Source organism: Gymnodraco acuticeps, unplaced genomic scaffold (assembly GCF_902827175.1).
Source record: "Gymnodraco acuticeps unplaced genomic scaffold, fGymAcu1.1, whole genome shotgun sequence".
Classification (NCBI taxonomy): domain Eukaryota; kingdom Metazoa; phylum Chordata; class Actinopteri; order Perciformes; family Bathydraconidae; genus Gymnodraco; species Gymnodraco acuticeps.
Genome location: NW_022990554.1, coordinates 1 through 11,555, shown reverse-complemented (window position 1 = coordinate 11,555; position 11,555 = coordinate 1). Strand labels below are relative to the sequence as shown.

The window sequence follows — 11,555 nt, the reverse complement described above, 5'->3', positions numbered from 1 at the left end:
GACTCTTTAAAGTAGAGACACTACATACTGATATACACCTGAACATCAGCAGGAGAGGACTCTTTAAAGTAGAGACACATACTGATATACACCTGAACATCAGCAGGAGAGGACTCTTTAAAGTAGAGACACTACATACTGATATACACCTGATCATCAGCAGGAGAGGACTCTTTAAAGTAGAGACACTACATACTGATATACAGCTGAACATCAGCAGGAGAGGACTCTTTAAAGTAGAGACACTACATACTGATATACACCTGAACATCAGCAGGAGAGGACTCTTTAAAGTAGAGACACTACATACTGATATACGCCTGAACATCAGCAGGAGAGGACTCTTTAAAGTAGAGACACTACATACTGATATACACCTGAACATCAGCAGGAGAGGACTCTTTAAAGTAGAGACACTACATACTGATATACACCTGATCATCAGGAGGAGAGGACTCTTTAAAGTAGAGACACTACATACTGATATACACCTGAACATCAGGAGGAGAGGACTCTTTAAAGTAGAGACACTACATACTGATATACACCTGAACATCAGCAGGAGAGGACTCTTTAAAGTAGAGACACTACATACTGATATACACCTGAACATCAGCAGGAGAGGACTCTTTAAAGTAGAGACACTACATACTGATATACACCTGATCATCAGCAGGAGAGGACTCTTTAAAGTAGAGACACTACATACTGATATACACCTGAACATCAGCAGGAGAGGACTCTTTAAAGTAGAGACACTACATACTGATATACACCTGAACATCAGCAGGAGAGGACTCTTTAAAGTAGAGACACTACACACTGTTTTACCTCTAAGCTCCGGAATCCGTTCGTTTCAAGCACCAAAAAATGTACGGTCAAGAAGCAAGAAACCACATACGCCACGCTTACGTCGGAGGGAGAGATTAACCTGAGCTAACAGTTCAAGGCGAGTACGGCAAATACAAGTTGTAACAAGCAGTAGTGCTGAGCAAAGTGACTAGAACGCAACCACACACTAAAGTCAGGCAACACTCACCAGGCTTCGTGTGATTCTGTTTATTTGTAGCCTACCTTACTTTGACCATCCGTCCGCTGTCATTGATCATTGTGGAGACGTTTTGTTTTGTATTATAGCAGCTATCGGATGGAATCAATACATGGGCTGCACAGGTTGTCGTGTCCGACTATCACAAGTAGAATTATAATGAAAAATACGCCGGTAAAATGTGCCTGTAGAAAACGGCTTATGCCACAATAGGATAGCAATAGCAAGTAGTCAAGATATTCAGATTAGCTTCGGTTGCTATGCTAACATCACCCATTTTATACCAGAGAAACTTTCATAACAGCGTTGTGATGCCAAACAGATTCAGACTGACACACATTCACTTAAGGGGAACTGGGGATATTTATCAGCTGCTTGTGTGACAGTCGGACAGTGAATACTTTACAGCGGACGCTGCCGTGTGAGCTAACCGGGAGCTAACGGGAGAATAAACTCCTGTGGAAGAGCAGCACTGCAGCGGTCGGTAAATACATTAATAAACAATGAACCACTCTGGTCCAACGCACTTATTGTAAGTCGCTTTGGATAAAAGCGTCAGCTAAATGTAATGTAACCACGGCACTCTGGAGAAAAGTATAAGATTGGAGAAGTCGTTATTTAATTGAATCTGGCTTCGTATGATTAAAAAGCAACCCGATCATCGCCCCGACGCAGTCCCCCATTGTTGTAGTAGTGAGTGTCGTAACGCCGTTGGGGAGCAAATCAGCGACGTAAACTGTGACGTCATGACACAGTAGCGGCAGCACCAGTCTGGCTCTGGGCGGTGTGAACAAATAGGGGGCTGAAAATAAAAACCGGTTCCGAACCAGAAAAGCTCTAGCACGGAGCTAGAACGGGAATCGCGTTGGGGAAAGCCCTACAAGTAAGCTGTTTAACACGAATAACAACTTTTAAATGAATCAGCATTGACAGTAGAGATGTTATCAAAGATTTCATCAGATTTCTGCCTGCAGGATATATATTTGATAGTGATTTAGTTCATATTTTGGTATGTCCTATGTCTGAATATCCATAAATCAATGAGCTGATTTCAGATACTGTCTCTAAATTGGGTTTCATGTGTTATTTTGTCTTCTTTCCACCGTGTTGTTGTGTTTGCGGTGTGATTTCAGCGCCCGGGGCGAAAGGCGTAGTCTTGACAGATTGAGTTTCTGTCTTTAGAGAAGCAGAGAGCGGCAGAGATGGAGACGGATGAGGTGAGATGGAGCGATCGACGATCTTCCTGCCAGGTGAAACACGTCCGGGAGAGTCCCAAACACGCTCCAAGAGAAAATCCCGACAGTGTGTGAAGGTGTGTGTGTTTCCTGACAGACAGTGTGTTGTAACAGCGTCAATAACAACAAACACAGAACCATGCTGCTGCTGCTGCTGCTGGGAAGACGATAAAAGTGTGTATATAGTCACCACCAGAGATGCTAAAAGTACAACAAAAAAACTGAAATAATTACTTTAATTAAATGTATTATGTCAACAGATTCACAAATATTAGGTTCAAATTAATATTATTGCGTTCAACTAACCTAATAAAGTTATGTGAAATCTGTTGACATTTAATCTGATTCTGATACTGAGATAATATCTGAGTAGTACACATTATACAGGGTGATCATACTATGAATACTACCATACGATAGTACACATTATACACAGTATATGAACACACACTCATACACACAATAAGTACCTACTCAGCAGTGTGTGTTGTGAAAGTGAATCAAGAAATAAGTAACCAGTTTTAAATGTCTCTCTTGCACTTCAACCCTCGTCTGTTTGCTCCGCAGATCCCGAACAAACAAGTCCACTGCAAAGTTAGCTGTGTGTGTGTGTGTGTGTGTGTGTGTGTGTGGCTAGAATATGTTAGTGCTGGAATGTGTGTGTGCTGTATTCGTCAGTTTTTTACTGTCACCTGTGAGTGTTTTTCCCCGCAGTGCAGAGGCCGACAGGCTGCAGCATGTCTGATGACTCAGTGTGAATGTCCACACACACACACACACACACACACACACACACACACACACACACACACACACACACACACACACACACACACACACACACACACACACACACACACACACACACACACACACACACACACACACACACTTCTGAAATGTAAATGCTATCATTTAGCTTAGCATAGCATCGCCAGCTCTATCAACCTTTACCTGACAAGGAAACTGTAAAATAAGCTTTTGAATAAACTGTTATTAAGTTATAACACTTCAGGTGAGAAACTAACTATATAGATTACCTATCAATCAATCAATAGATTACCTATATGTAATTACTCTATCCCCAAAACGAATATTTCTAGGTATTAAAGCGATGTTTGGAGCTGCTGCTGTATGAGTGTCCAGTTATTTTTAGCATAAAAAAGATAAAATATAAACGGGTATAATTACCCGTTTATATTTATTTGTTATTGTTTGTTTCGTGTGCATGGTTTGTCATTCGTGTGCCAAAGATACATCCTGTTTCATCTCTAAATAACCACATGAGATTTACTATTTGCCAACCTAGTATTTCTAAGTCAAATGCAGAGCATTTTGGAAAGAATAACCCTGTACATGTATTTTAATTATTCCATTTTTATTAACATAGAGCCAGAGGTAACCAAATGATGTATAATTAACTCTTAATAATATGTTTACTGTTATTGGCAGAGTCTGACATGTTTGCTTATTTATGACACTTAAATGTTAATGTGCATAAAAATAGCTTAATTTCCGATAATATATCAGAACCTGCTGTAGACCCAATGACTCATGGTATATAATAACACTAATAATATTAACAGGGTTCCTGCAGGTTTCTCCAACTCAAATTTAAGACCTTTTTAAGATCACTTTGAACAGAATTTAAGACCTATTTCACGGCAAGAAAGTATGAAGGAAAATTGAAAGAAGAAATGCGTCCCATAATTACTTTCAAAGTAAATGTATTCCAATCAACATAAGAAAGATGACTGAACATAACGGCACACAGAACTGTGTTAGCCAACAACCAGAAAAAAGAACTGCCTAATCGTGAAGGTGTGTGTCTGTGTGACAAGAGCTATCTTCTGAGCACTGCTCCCTTGGCTTCAATCTTTCATCGTTGCTGTTGTAGGATTGGTATTTAGCATCCACAGCACCTCCGCTTTTAGGGTTGACCCAAACGTAGCCCAGAGGGAGAGGCCGCGTTAACAGAATATTTTCCGTCATTGTTTTTTTTTTATTAAGATAGACTGCTTTCAGATTTTTCCGTCAGTCATTTTGACAGATTAGACCAAACTCGGAACAGCGCCAAAGTTTCCCCGCAGCGAGGCTCCGGTGTTATGCCGTGTTTTCTATGCCCTCCAAAAAGGAAATGATATCGTGTCCAAACCGAACAAATCATTGAAATGTCTGGGAGTTTTTGCTTTACGCTGTTTATTCAAAAATATAATAATAATCCAGTAATTTATTTCTAATTATTCTATTTTTGTTGACAGAGGTAATAATCCTGTATAATTAACTTGTTATTGGTAAAGTCGGTCATTTAAATAATTATTCCTGACACTTCCCGTTTTGTGTCTCTAATTGGACTCTCACTCAGGAAACATTCAAAACAAAAAACAGAGACAGCGTTTTAAAATGTTAATGTGCATAAAAATAGCTTTATTTCCAATAATAAATCAGAACCTGCAGAAACCAATGATTCATTAGCACCTCCGCTCCATTGGTGATTCACATGTGGTGTTTGTGACATTAAGCAGCAGAACAAACGCTCTCCCAGAAAACAGACCGGGGCGCCATTACCAACAAAGAAAGGTATTTAATTACAGCGATAAAAACGGACACAGGGAGGTTGAATTTCTTTGTAACCAAACATAAAGTTCCTCCTCTGTTAGCTGAAACAAGTAGCAGATTATTCGTGTTTCTCGGGAGGTAAAAAGCCTTGAAAATGTTTCTCTAACTGCGTGGGAGCAACCTTGAATTTGCAAAAACATGTTGGCAAATGTATCTGGTTCCATTACGGCTGCAAACACATCTAGTAATGGCGCCGGTCTGACAACAGAGACGAGCACCAACCACACATCCTTCTACAAACAAAAACATAAATACAAAAACGTCTAAAAAGATAAAAGATAGAAACTCTTATAAAATAAAAAGCTTCAAAACTATTTGCCTCTGAAAAAATCTCAAACTAGTGTATATACATTTTTTAAATCACATATACAACAGCTTAAAAAGGGGGAAACACCCCAACCTGAAAGAAGGCAACACAATAATTTGACAGTTAAATTAATAAAAAAACAAGTTGATCTACTGGATGAGTTAGTATTAAAAACATTCGACAGTAAATCACATGGAACTGCTGCGGGAAAAAAACAAACAATTTGGCATTTAAATATTTGGTAGATATTTTTGTAGCTAAGTACCAACTTTTTAAAACATTTTTTTATCTATATACAAATCCTTGGTAGATCAGGCTGTGTGCTGCTGTCTTCAGCTAAAGAAATGTGAGCGTACCGGTTCACCCAATAATTACAATATATAAAACTAACAAACTGTCAGCATAGCTTATTGAGGAAGCATCAAAACAGAAAGTACCAAAACTACCAGTTTCTCCGAGCATAAAATGTCTTTTCACTGGACGACAATTAACGTTTTAACAAGTTATGGATAATAAGCATGAAGCTAGAGGAATGTTTGCCATGTTGGGATTTTCATTTCAAATGTCAAGCTACAGCCAGCGGCCGATTAGCTTAGCACAAAGACTTGAAACGGAGGGAAACTGCTAGCATGGGTGTCGAAAGAGTAACAAAATCCACCCAATAGCTACATTTAAAGTCACTAAATAACAAGATTTATCAAAAACAGAAGTGTAAAAGCGATAATTCTGCATTTTAAACGGATCATGGACCAATGCATTTATTTACTGGAAGCTTTCTGATGTAGTTTAGTACTTTAACCTTCTGTAAAAATGCTGATTTTCTTTTTTCAGAATGGTTTTTACATGTTTAACAAACAAGACAGTCTTTTGACGTTATTACAACCAGGTAACTACATTTGGAAACCTACCATATCAAGTATTTTTCTCCTATATAATAAGGACAAACCTGATAATCCGTGTGATACAATTGGCCCAAAATTCATTGGATATAACGATCTATTGTCAGCGTGCAGTAACTTTAACTCAATGTTTTGAGATATTTGAACGCTAGCAGTTTCCCACCGTTTCCAGTCATTATGCTAAGCTAAGCTAAACTAACCAAATCGCAGATAGGGCCCAAAATGAAACTATTTATTTGAGCTTCACTGTGAACATGGGTCAGCAGCTTCAGTCGGCATGTGACTCAGCTCTGTGTGTGAGTGTGTACATGTGTGAGGAATGTAGGTGTGTCACCCTGTAGGAGCGTGTCCAGTCAAGTTCACCATAATGATAGAAAAACAAACCCAGCGGTTATTATTTTAGTGGTAAAAAAAAAAGAAGTACCGTGTGTTTGTTTTGCTTACTTGCGAGGACCAATGTTTGGGCAACAAGTCATGGTCCTCCCAAATGGAGGAAAACAAGAATGTGTGTGTGATACAGTAATTGCACATTCCTTTTCCTGGATTAGTTTAGCTTTACTTATAAGGCGCTACGTGCCAGACAGATGGGATTTTCCCAACATGAGGCAATACTAAACATGCCAGAAGGTTTAAATAGAAAAATAAAGACTATTTTTTAGGTTGTTTTAAAGATCTAAAAACACAACAGCAAGTTGTTTAGTGAGTTGTGCAAAAATATTTCTTGACCCTGGTTTGACTGTCTCTCCTCTCGCTGTAATTGGAGGTTAAAAAAAACATTATTGGATGACATAAATTAAACTACATATCTTCTTAAAAGAAAAAAGAAGGAATTTGAACGACATGAGCTCAATTCTTTCCCATCATGACGGGATCTTTAATAGAAAACAAAAAAGACATTTCTGAAATCTCTCTGCATTACAAGGAGTTCTTTAAAAATAAAAAATAAAAAGTTCACATAAAAAAAAAAAAATCACATGCTACAGTAATACGTGAGACGCTGCAGTCCAGGAAGAGTCATAACGGAGAAGGGGGGAAATAAATAACCGGACTGTTAATGTGTACCGTACGGAGACAGAGAATCATTGCACAGTTTTAGTGTTTTAACGGGAAGAAGGGAGGGTTTGGAGGACGTTTTACCTCCTGACATGGGGACAAAATCATAAAAAACAAGACGTGATGAAATGATCACCGTGTACCGCGGCTGAAATCGTCCAATCCTGTCGCTCCTTTTTCTCCGGGACGAGAGGACCAAAACAAAGCCTCTGATTGGTTAAGAGAGCAGCACCAATATTAGCTAACGTCAGGGAGGAGGAGTCAGTCAATCGATTGAGTTTTCGGGGCTTCTCTCCTGATTCGAGGCACTGTGTGTGTGTGTGTGTGTGTGTGTGTGTGTGTGTGTGTGTGTGTGTGTGTGTGTGTGTGTGGAGGTCAGGGTTTATGCGTAGATCTCTGTGGTCGGGGCTTTCTTGTAGATGGGTTTCTTCCCCAGTTCGTAGCTGCCCTCGTCCTTCTTTTTCATGCGGTAGATGAGGAGGAGGATGAGGAGGACGGCGAACATCAGACCAACGGCACCGCCCGCAATCAAAGCTGCAAGAGAAGAAGAAGGACGTTAGAGGAAGAAGAAGAATGCAAAATCTTAAGAACGATTAGGGTAAAATATATAATGACCGATTTTGCAATTCTGATACGATACATTTCCATTTGAAATAGATTTTTGAGCAAGACAAACGTTAAATATTAATATTATTTAATATAGGTAAAGAATCAGCTGAGAATACCAATCATTGCATCCCTGCTATTTCTTTCATTAGATTTTATCCAACTATATCCTTAATTTAGTGCCGACTCCAAATATTAAGTTACGTGCATTAGCAATTCCTACAAGCTGAGGAAATGATATCATGGTTTGTTTTCTGGAAGAATTCCTCTCTTCTTGATAGGGTAGTTTTAAAATCATGGATGTAAATATAGAACAGGATATCGTAGAAAACAAAAACACATTTTCAAGGTCTTTTGAGAAAGGCTTTTTTTAGCCTCAACAGCCCGTTTGGTTTGAGACGTCGTCAAAAATACAAAATACTTTAACGACAAACCTCCACGACATCTATCTTTCTGTGAGTGTGTTCCTGAGCGAGTACCGACCTGCGAGGACCTCGGTCTTGTTGAAGATGCTGTCCTCGCTGGCGTGGGCCATCAGGACGTTGGACGGTAACTCCTCTTCGGTCTTGACCTCGTTTCCCAGCAGCAGGATCTCGTTAGTGTCCCGCACGATGTTCACCTCGTTGACCGTCGGCCGCTCCACCTCGGGGATCTTGTTGTCGTTCACATCGGGCTGAAAGATGCAGAGAAAGGATTACAAAAAATACAAAAACAAACAAAGAAGCTCCAGGAGCAACACACGGCTTTTGAAATCGTCCATAATATTTTGATTTCATTTACATTTTTCATTTGTTCCGTTCATAGATGAGAGCAACACCTACGTCACTTCCGGGCGAAAATGACGGCCCCGCCCACTTTTGGAAAACAACACAGTCATTTGAACGGCGGTCGATACAAATTCTGAAGTTTTTGCCAATCCGATCAGAAATGTAAGAACACCGTGGATGTTTGGATCTTCAAAGAGCTCGGTTACGATGGCCGACAGGCAAACAATTACATTCAATCATTTGAAATCGACGATCGGGCTCGATATATGGTTACATTAAAATCAGTAGGCGAGGCCGTAATTTCGGCAGCTGTTACTCTCATGAGCGAGGCGGAAAATAATAGTTTTAAAAGAAGTCATTTTTTCCCTCAGATTTGGACTTTTTTTTCTCAAAATGTTGACTTTTCCCACTCGACAGATAACGGAAAGAAACAAAACAATAAAACAACAACATCACATGTACAAGGAAAAGGAAAAGTGCCAGAAAATATCATAACAAAGGCAGAATTACAAGTATATGGAATAATCCATATCAGAAATGGAATTCAATCCAGCATTTTACATTTTTAGCTTAAATAAATGGCCGAATATTGAAATGTCTCACCTTAACTGACGGCTTGGACTCTCTTCCAGGTGTGGCTGTTGTTGCTGTGGAGAGAAAGCAGATCATTTCATTAATATCACTAGTTTAACAGCTAACTAAAGACCCACTGTTTTCATTTTGATTATAATATACTTTAGCTCAGTCCTTATTTTATATTGAAGTACTTTGTTTATAGAACTTTTTTTACAAGCTAAAGGTTCACAAAGTTTGATTGATATAAAGAAGAAAGGCTCATAAAGACAATAAAAAAAAAATCGTACATTAGTTTAAATGGATAGTAAAAGTATTTGAAGGGACTCGCCTCCGTCACCAGACCCGGAGAACTCGTACTCGTCTTCGTTCTCTTCTACCTCGTCTTCATCATCGTAATATTCCTCATCATCATAATCAACATTTTCGCCATCGTTGACGCCATATTCCTCATCATCGTCGTCGTCTTCGTTGTCCGTGAATCCGAAGTCCGATCCGTTGGGCGAATCTCCCGAAGACTCGGTGTGCGTCGACATGGCCGCCATCTGCGTCGTCTTCATGGGCATCCAGGTCTCCGTCTCCCTCACCTGCTGGCAGAACACCGTCACTATACCATCCCATAATATCGTATATATACAGGTGGTGGGAAGTAGTGGAGTACAAATACTTCGTTAAAGTACATTGTTCTGGTATCAGTACTTTACTCCACTACTTATTTTTCTGACGACTTTTTACTTTGACTTCTTACATGTTGAACACAAATACCTGTACTTTCTACTTCTTACATGTGAACTCAATACCTGTACTTACTACTTCTTACATGTTGAACTCAAATACTGTACTTTCTACTTCTACATGTTGAACTCAATACCTGTACTTTCTACTTCTTACATGTTGAACTCAAATACCTGTACTTTCTACTTCTTACATGTTGAACTCAAATACCTGTACTTTTACTTCTTACATGTTGAACCTCAAATACCTGTACTTCTTACATGTTGAACTCAAATACCTTACTTTCTACGTCTGACATGTTGAACCAAATACCTGTACTTTCTACTTCTTACATGTTGAACTCAAATACCTGTACTTTCTACTTCTTACATGTTGAACTCAAATACCTGTACTTTCTACTTCTTACATGTTGAACTCAAATACCTGTAACTTTCTACTTCTTACATGTTGAAGCTACAAATACCTGTACTTTCTACTTCTTACATGTTGAACATCCAAGACCTGTACTTTCTACTTCTTACATGTTGAACTACAAATACCTGTACTTTCTACTTCTTACATGTTGAACTCAAATACCTGTACTTTCTACTTCTTACATGTTGAACTCCAAATACCTGTACTTCTACTTCTCACATGTTGAACATCAAATACCTGTACTTTCTACTTCTTACATGTTGAAACTCAAATACCTGTACTTTCTACTCTTACATTACAATACCTGTACTTTTACTTCTTCTCATGTTGAACTCAAATACCTGTACTTTCTACTTCTCTCATGTTGAACTCAAATACCTGTACTTTCTACTTCTTACATGTTGAACCCAAATACCTGTACTTTCTATTCTCATGTTGAACTCAAATACCTGTACTTTCTACTTCTTACATGTTGAACTCAAATACCTGTACTTTCTACTTCTTACATGTTGAACTCAAATACCTGTACTTTCTACTTCTTACATGTTGAACTCAAATACCTGTACTTTCTACTTCTTACATGTTGAATACAAATACCTGTACTTTCTACTTCTTACATGTTGAACACAAATACCTGTACTTTTACTTCTTACATGTTGAACTCAAATACCTGTACTTTCTACTTCTTACATGTTGAACACAAATACCTGTACTTTCTACTTCTTACATGTTGAACTCAAATACCTGTACTTTCTACTTCTTACATGTTGAACTCAAATACCTGTACTTTCTACTTCTACATGTTGAACCAAATACCTGTACTTTCTACTTCTTACATGTTGAACTCAAATACCTGTACTTTCTACTTCTCTCATGTTGAACTCAAATACCTGTACTTTCTACTTACATGTTGAACCAAATACCTGTACTTTCTACTTCTTACATGTTGAACTCAAATACCTGTACTTTCTACTTCTTACAGTTGAACTCAAATACCTGACTTTCTACTTCTACATGTTGAACTCAAATACCTGTACTTTCTACTTCTTACATGTTGAACTCAAATACCTGTACTTTCTACTTCTTACATGTTGAACAAATACCTGTACTTTCTACTTCTTACATGTTGAACTCAAATACCTGTACTTTCTACTTCTTACATGTTGAAACAAATACCTGTACTTTCTACTTTTACATGTTGAACTCAAATACCTGTACTTTCTACTTCTTACATGTTGAACTCAAATACCTGTACTTTCTACTTCTTACATGTTGAACTCAAATACCTGTACTTTCTAC

General features: G+C 38.5%; 1 protein-coding gene across 2 annotated transcripts; it reads right to left on the bottom strand.

Annotated features, from left to right (window-relative positions):
* Nucleotides 1-4,679: 4,679 nt before the first annotated feature.
* On the bottom strand, nucleotides 4,680-9,694 carry sdc4 (syndecan 4; the record flags this gene model as incomplete). Of its 2 annotated transcripts, XM_034227401.1 has the most annotated exon segments (5): nucleotides 4,680-7,502; nucleotides 7,533-7,695; nucleotides 8,251-8,440; nucleotides 9,138-9,181; nucleotides 9,439-9,694. In XM_034227401.1, coding segments are annotated over 4 exon segments (642 nt in total), but the record flags the coding sequence as incomplete, so codon positions are not given.
* Nucleotides 9,695-11,555: the final 1,861 nt, after the last annotated feature.